Raw genomic sequence first — 7,867 nt, forward strand, 5'->3', positions numbered from 1 at the left:
AAAACGAAGTAGCGAAAAGAAATTGCTACTGTGAACTAGGCAGATATGGCGTTTAAAGCATAATAATGATGTAAGTAAGTAAAGCAAATTGAAAACAGGCGAAAAACTGAAACTCTGCTTGGCATAATATTATAAGAATGGGACTGGTTGGTAATTTACTCGACAGCCAGGGAGCTTGTTTACCAATATCAGGGAAAAAATAACGTCAGTCTGCGTTTGCAATTATAAATGTAACACTTTTATCAGTGACCAAAGACCATGTAATTGAACTAGGTTAAAGAAGAAGTGCTTCAGTGCAAGATTAGAGATGAAAATATTCAGAAAACCAGATCGTATAAGTATTTAGCGAGTAATATTAAGAAGCGACAAGGAAGTCGACGATTGGGCAAAATCAGTATCGATGAAAGTGAATGGCAGCCCTAGGTTTGTTGGAAGTGTTTTGTGAAAATGCAAGGAAAACCATACGAGACGCTACTACAACCAATTATATTGTTCCAGTATTAAGAGTCCGTCTTAAGTAGGCATGAGAATAGATACTGAACGAATTCAGAGGCGCGCTGCTAGGTTCGTAAAAGATCTGTTTAGGCTGTATTAGCCTGTAACAGAAATGTTCTGGAATTTAAATGGGAATCCTTAGAAGAATGACGGCGTGGTTTTCGCGATAGCCTGTTGGCTAAATTTAGAGAACCTGCATTCAAAGATGAGTGAGCGGCCAGTACTGTGCCGCCATCATCTATCTCGCATGTGGATCGTAAAGATAAGACAAGGATTAGGGAAGGTACAGATGTTTGCAGACAGGCGTCTAATCCTCGCTCAGAACGCGAATGGGATAGGACAGAAAGTCGATAATATTGGTACGCATTGTGTCGTGGCTTGCGGTGTGTGCAACGCTGATTCCTTGATGTTGTTACAAACTTTCAGGGGTGATGGAGAAGGGCAAATATATGAATTTGAGGTAAACGATCCTGGTCCTAGAGGACCGAGACAAAAGTCATAAGTGGACATCCTTCTGATACGTCTGACAGTGTGTACCAGCAATGTTGTTGCCAAAACTATCGTATGGGCAACTTTCAGAGGTTAGTATCGATCAAAACAAGAAAAAATTCTGGTAATCATTAAGTAGTCAGAATGAAGATGACTTACAAGAAGCTGTTTTTAGTATAAGTAATATGGCTACAGAATACAATGTGGACTTATCCGTTAGGAAGACAAAATCCGTGGCATTCTTTGAACACCAGCCCATACGAGTCAAGCACTACAGAAAATTAGGTCACAGCGCAAGTTAACACATTTAAATATGTAGGATTCAGTGTTACATCTGGGGCAAATAATGAAATATAAAAAAGTCAGATCTGTTTTTTAATTTGTGGTGAGGTCTTATGGGACCAAACTGCTGCTGTCGCTGGCCCCTAAGCTTGCACACTACTTAATCTAACTTAAACTAACTTACGCTAAGGACAACACACACCCATGCCCGAGGGAGGACTAGATAGAACCTCCGACGGGGGAAGCCGCGCGGACCGTGACAAGACGCTTGAGACCGCGCGGCTACACACAGATCTGTTTAAGTGATTCTGTGGAACTTTATGCACAACGTTAGGAAAGAAACTTCACAGAGATTATTAAAATTCTTCAAGGTTATGGATATACCCGCACTGCTCTATGGCTGCAAAAACCGAGCGGTGAAAAAGAGAAATGAAAAGAGAGTAGAAGAATGTGAAATGAACTTCCATAGATACGTAACTAGATACAGTTTATTGCAAAAAAAAGAAAAATGGCATTCGAGCTAGACTGAATACACAAAATATAATTGACACAATAAAACAGTATCAGATAAATCTCTGCATGTCCTTCGTTGTAATAGACGATTACAGGGACTGCGTCTATCCGATATGAAATGAGAATTACAACCACTGCAGACGTCTATTTTGCATTTAATACATTTACGGGGTCAGTTTCGTTGTTCCGGTACGCTGTCTTCATGTCCTTGACCAGTGTAAATTGGAAGTCATAACAGGAGGCAATATTAAATAAGCATTGTTCGCAGGTCCCTGAACTACGCTTACTTCGTCAACCGACGATTGTTAGGACAACATAGTGTAATTGAACACCGAAACTGGTTGTTTAAATACATTAAATGAACTAGTATCAGATAAGGTGAAAAGAATACATAAACCGTGTAACAGGTGGAAGAACCTAATAATATAAACCAAGAGGCAGAAGATATTTATTAAGATCAAGAACAGATGGCTGGACTAGCTTTGAAGGGGACGGAACGCATTTAAATGATGATGATGATGATGAGTAAGTATTGTGTGTAGGATTCTGTGGTAACCTGAGGCACTGTAGCAACCTACGGCCGGCCGCGGTGGCCGAGCAGTTCTAGACGCTTCAGTCCGGAACCACGCGGCGGTCGCAGGTTCGAATCCTGCCTCGGGCATGGATGTGTGTGATGTCTTTAGGTTATTAGGTTTAAGTAGTTCAAAGTTTAGGGGACTGATGACCTCAGCTGTTAAGTCCCATAGTGCTTAGAGCCATTTGAACCATTTTTTTTAGCAGTCTACGTTTTCTGTATTGTTTCCGTGAGATACGAGAGCAGATTGTAAACACTAAAGTTGCAAAACTGCTGTAGGCTACCACAGACTACGGTACGAAGAGCAGTTTTCCTAGTTGCTTTGCTCAGTTAAGGTTGTACCAGCGTTACCTGTGCATTATGTGTGTTGCATACCTTTGGGCTCTACCTTATAACGATCACTTTCTTTGCATATGGGATCAGTGTCTTACTAGATTCCCCTAAAACTGGAAGCAGTGAACCGTCTAGAAAATGAGTAGATATAAAGAGGCGGATAACCTACTGAACATTTTTGTTCCACATAGTTATCCTCTTGTCTGCTACTCAAAAGCAAACAGTATTTACAGAAAAATTGAATTTTCAAATGTTTAATCCACGCTTTATGAGAAAATTGTTGATTTGTAACAGAAAATCAGAGAGATGGTGAGTAAAACTAGAGGAACAAATACAGATATGTCATATGGCGCTAGAAAAAGCAGCTTCTTCAACAAAAAGGTAAAATAAAAAGACCGCAAAACAAACATATATCAAACATCGCTTGATTACTTCGCTGAATTTATGTAAAACATGTATCTGTTATTCACAAACAGCCTTCGAATTTATAAGCAACGATATGAAACAGTTGCCTTTGATCATTATGAACAATGTTCTGTTAGGTACAAAATAACAACAATAATTATTTATTTTATAATAGTGCATGTACAGTGTACTTGCATAAAAAGTAATGCGAGCAACAAATTTTTAATACAAACAATCCTGCTGGAGGAACATCGACAACTGAGCATAATAACAAAGGCTGAAAATACCGCTTCAGTCGTAAGGTTCTTTTTATTTTCGAGTGCTAAAACCACGACCGGTTTCCGGCTGTTATGCCATCATCAGGTGTGTACTGAAAATAAACCAGAGATCGGAGCTAATAACAATTTTTACACGCAGTAATACATGTAATAAAATAAAAAAAGTTAAGAAAACAGCCGTTGGGCTAGGTACGGTAAAATCTAAGGCCATGCTAAAGCGGCTGCCGACAACAGAAAGGACGAGCGCTAGGGTAAAGAAATGTGCAAATGAACGGCAGGGCGCCTACACTTTGTGCTGTGACCCCGAACGCCGCGGTGGACGAGTATAGGACGCAGTGTGCCACCAACGATCCCAGAGCACGGAGTAGCGGAAACGAAGCAGGAAGCAAACAGGTAAACGATACTGGCAAAAGTATTGCCATGTGTTGACGGGAAGAACAAAGCGGGAGCAACAAGCCCGGCCGTTCACAGTATGAATTAGTGATTTACATACAAAATGGAAAAAAAAAACATTACAAGCAAGTTGTGTAAAACCTGAATTTATATTCTGTAAGGATGTGAAATACACAATGAAGTGCGGGTCTGATTATATGCAAAACAAAGAACCAAACAAATAGAAAGCAAACAAATAGAAAATAACGAGAAATCGTCAGCCTTCAGTTTCACCCTTTGACATTCATTTCGTAATGTACAGAAACTACCGAACCTTAGTTTTGGAAGAGCGCAACTCTACTAAACACTAAAGTAAGTAAAGACGGCGTTAAAGAATATAATAAGTGCATCTACTAGTTACCGCACCAATAACAGGCAATGTAAAGCCTTACCTAAAATGTTTGTATTTAAAGCCGATACGAACTAATTATCATAAAAATAAATTTGAGATGATGAATGAAAGGATAGATCGAAAATCGGTGTTCTGTGGACACTTCACTGTTCTGCGAAACACAGGAATGTTTTATCCGCCAGAAGTGGTGTTGTCGCGGCATATGCTAGCACAGAACTGCGCTGGATGGTTGAGGCATTAGTCAGAAAAAATTAGAATTGTTGCAAAACACCAGCGACCCTAAGGTCAACCCAGACAAGTACAGTCTACTCCGGTGCTTTATTAGTCTGAGAACCACAGTTTAGGCCGATGCTTTATTAGTCTGAAGAATTAAGTACAAAAAGACTTATAAAATGCTTTTCAGCTCGTCCTCGTATGTGTTTGTATACAAGATTTTGCCATAAGCTATGACATTGTCTCCTGTGATCGAGCTTACTTTCGCTGCCGTGTTTACGTTAGATACGGCCTCAAATATATAAACATTGAAGTAAATAAGAATGGCGTTTAGAATCTGATTAAACGCACTTAGTAGATACCGTATGATTAACAAGTAATGTAAAGCCTAACTTAAAAAGTCCGCATTTAAAGTTGGTCGGACGTAGACAACCGAAAAGAAATGCGCATCTGAGACGAAAATCAGTCTGCCGTGGGAAGTTCGCTTTACGACGCAGCAAAGGAATGTTTATCCGCGAGAGGCGAAGTTTTCGTGGGGTTTAGCGGCGCGGTCACCGTGATGCAACGGCGCAGCCCCGCAAGGGTGGCCGGCTTTGCATAACGCGCGCCGAGGTGGCGCTAGCCGGCGACGCCCGCTTTCCGGAAGCCGGGCAAGTGCGCGGTGACTGGGCGTCGCGGCGCGCGGCGCGCGGCACAGGGGGAGGGGGGCGGCCGGCGCAGAGGTCGCCGCCGGGAGGGGGGCGCCCCCCCTCTGGCGGGGAGCGTACTTAAGGCGGCGTCCCCGGCAAGCGGCACTCCAGTCTCCCGACAGACACACACACGACGCCGAGTGTACGGTACGGCTACTCGGGAACGCGAGCACAGCGTCCAGCAGCAGCGGAACTCCGTCACGGGACTCGCTCAAGCGGCGCGCTCAGCTCCACACCGCGTTCCGAACTGAGACTTGCCGACGGAGACGCCGACTGAGAGGATCGCGACACGATGCAGGAACCGACAGTGGTGATGCCAAACACAGTGTTCTTCAGCAACCTGCGGCCCGAGGCGGAGCCGTTCGAGCCGCCACCAATGAAGCACTCCGACACCCGCGACAGCATCTCGTCCATCGACAGTGACATCTCGTTGACGTTCGACCACAATGCGGAAGAGGGCGCGCACCTGGCCGACATGTCCGACTGCGGCTCCGACGCCGCGGATTCGACCCCGTCGGCGGGCTCCCCGGCGGCGGCGACCAAGGAAGAGCCCGCTAAGGACGAGCCACCCTTCGTCCCGCCCGACGACGAGCTCGCGCAGAAGATCGTAGCCCAAGTGGAGTTCTACTTCTCCGACGTGAATATCACCAAAGACGCCTTCCTGCTGAAGCACGTGAAGAGGAACAAGGAGGGCTACGTGTCGCTGAAGCTGATCTCGAGCTTCAAGCGCGTGAAGCACCTGGCGCGCGACTGGCGCTGCGTGGCGTACGCGCTCCAGCGCTACTCGACCAGGCTGCAGATCAACGAGGCGGGCACCAAGCTGCGCAGGGTGGACCCGCTGCCGGCGTACGACGAGACGGCGCCGTCGCGCACCGTCGTCGCGGCGCACCTGCCGCCCGACAGGCCCACCATCGAGGGCGTCGCCGACCTCTTCTCCAGCTACGGAGACATCGCGCTGGTGCGCATCGTGCGGCCCGGCAACCCCGTGCCGCAGGACGCCAGGGCCTTCCTGGCGCGCCACCCCGAGCTCGCCGGCACCGTGTGCGCGCTGGTCGAGTTCACGACCACCGAGAGCGCGCACCGCGCCCTGGCCGGCTGGCGCGCGCGCACCAGCGGCGTCGCCGTGCACGAGCTCGTGTCGCACGACGCCAACAACAACACGACGACGGCGGGCGGCCAGCAGCAGCAGCCGCCGCGCAAGAAGTCTTCGGTGTCGTCCGGGCCGTACCACAGGAAGTCGGTGGTGGCGCGCCTGGTCACGAGCGACTACTCGAGCAGCTGCTCCGAGGCGGAGACGGAGCCGCGCCCGCCGCCGTCCAACCCGCACAACATCCCGGTGGCGCCGCTGGTGCAGGCCGTGTCGGCGGCCATCCGCAGCACGGCCGGCGCCGCCACCATAGTCGCCGCCAAGGACCGGCAGGTAACGCGCGCGCGCACCGCCCCCGAGCTCTGCCCCTGGGTGGCGCAGCGGCGCGAGTCCGACTTCCGCCCCCGCTCCAACAGCGGCGTCACGCACCTGCCGGACAACGTGCTGCGCTTGCCGCGCGGGCCCGACGGCGGTCGCGGGTTCGCGGCCCGCCCCAGGCCCCTGGTGTGCGCCTCGTGAGCGCAGCAGCCTCCTCCTTCCGATCGGAAGCCGCAGACCTCGAGCAGCGCGTCGACCTCGGCCTCCGTGGCCGGTGACTGGCGCGGCCTTGGCCGGCCGCCCGCAGCCGCCGGCCGTGACACCGATACCGATGCGGTGCCGCAAGGTCAGCGGCGAGCAGTGCGTGCGCGTGTGTTCGTGTGCGGTGTGTCGGCCGTCGAACCGCCGTCGGCGCTGCTCTCTCCGAACCGGGCCAAGGCGGTCCGCTTCGGAGAGATAAATAGAGAGAGACAGTTGATATCTGGGCGTATCTCCCAGCCTAAGTTATTCGATATTTATGTTGCTTGCTCCTCTTGTGTTTGCATCTCGAGTGTTGTACAGCGATCATTTCTACCCCGAGAATCTTATTCTTGTACCGTTTCAAATACTTCCCTTCTGTTCTCGACAATAATCTGTAGAGAAAAAAACTCTTGATTCAACCTTCAGTTTGCTTTCCCTCTTGCCGACAAACATTCCCATCTCGGCCTCTAAACTAAATTTATTTACAAAGTGCACTTGTTGTTTGTCGGCGGGAGAGAAACGCTACAGCTGTGCCTTAAAATTTTAGCTCCAAAACACTCGTTGACTGCTACGGAAATCGTATTGTAAAAAATTGTGTGCTAATCTGATGTGATCTTGTATATGTAAACATATACGTATTGTGATGCAAAATATAATGTAATAGCTTTTCTCCAGCGGACGAAGGCTAGAAACCAAAGACTGAAACAAGGAAATTAGGATAATATGTTTGGTTGGATGTGTTATTTTGTAACGAATATTGTTGTTCTCGTTTGATCTTTTTTTGTGTTTGTTTGAACTGTACTGTCGACGTCTGAGAATGTGTACACATTTTCCTTTTTAATAATGAATGATTTTCACGTTACGCACTGTGTCTGGTGTTTCATTTCTCTCAACACCCCCCACCCCTTTCCCCTGCCCCCACTGGCTCCTTTCACCGCGAGAGCGGACCACTGGGTCAGCGAAAGTGGCTCTTTCTTTCTCCAGCCGTTCCGCTGGCCGACTTCCACTGCCCAGTCGTGGCTTTCTCGTGCCTCCCTTCCATTCCCTTCCTCACACGGCTGCACCCATGTCCTACTCGAGCATGCCAACAGCAGACTGAAGAATGCAGCTGCTGCTTTACTTATGAGGCTACAAAGCCACAGTAACTAAAAGAGAAGTTATTTGTAC

At 48.2% G+C, this 7,867-nt stretch overlaps 1 protein-coding gene across 1 annotated transcript; it reads left to right on the forward strand.

Moving 5' to 3' along the window:
- The first annotated feature begins 5,165 nt into the window (after positions 1–5,165).
- On the forward strand, positions 5,166–7,562 carry LOC126267333 (la-related protein 6). Its single transcript, XM_049972438.1, has one exon. The coding sequence runs from the start codon at positions 5,348–5,350 to the stop codon at positions 6,659–6,661; it is 1,314 nt and encodes a 437-aa protein (XP_049828395.1). The 5' UTR covers positions 5,166–5,347; the 3' UTR covers positions 6,662–7,562.
- Positions 7,563–7,867: the final 305 nt, after the last annotated feature.

The sequence above is a fragment of the Schistocerca gregaria genome, chromosome 4, assembly GCF_023897955.1.
Source record: "Schistocerca gregaria isolate iqSchGreg1 chromosome 4, iqSchGreg1.2, whole genome shotgun sequence".
Classification (NCBI taxonomy): Eukaryota; Metazoa; Arthropoda; class Insecta; order Orthoptera; family Acrididae; genus Schistocerca; species Schistocerca gregaria.

Coding starts and splice junctions, on each gene's coding strand:
- LOC126267333 (XM_049972438.1), top strand. CDS start 5,348: ATGCAGGAACCGACAGTGGTGATGCCAAACACAGTGTTCTTCAGCAAC.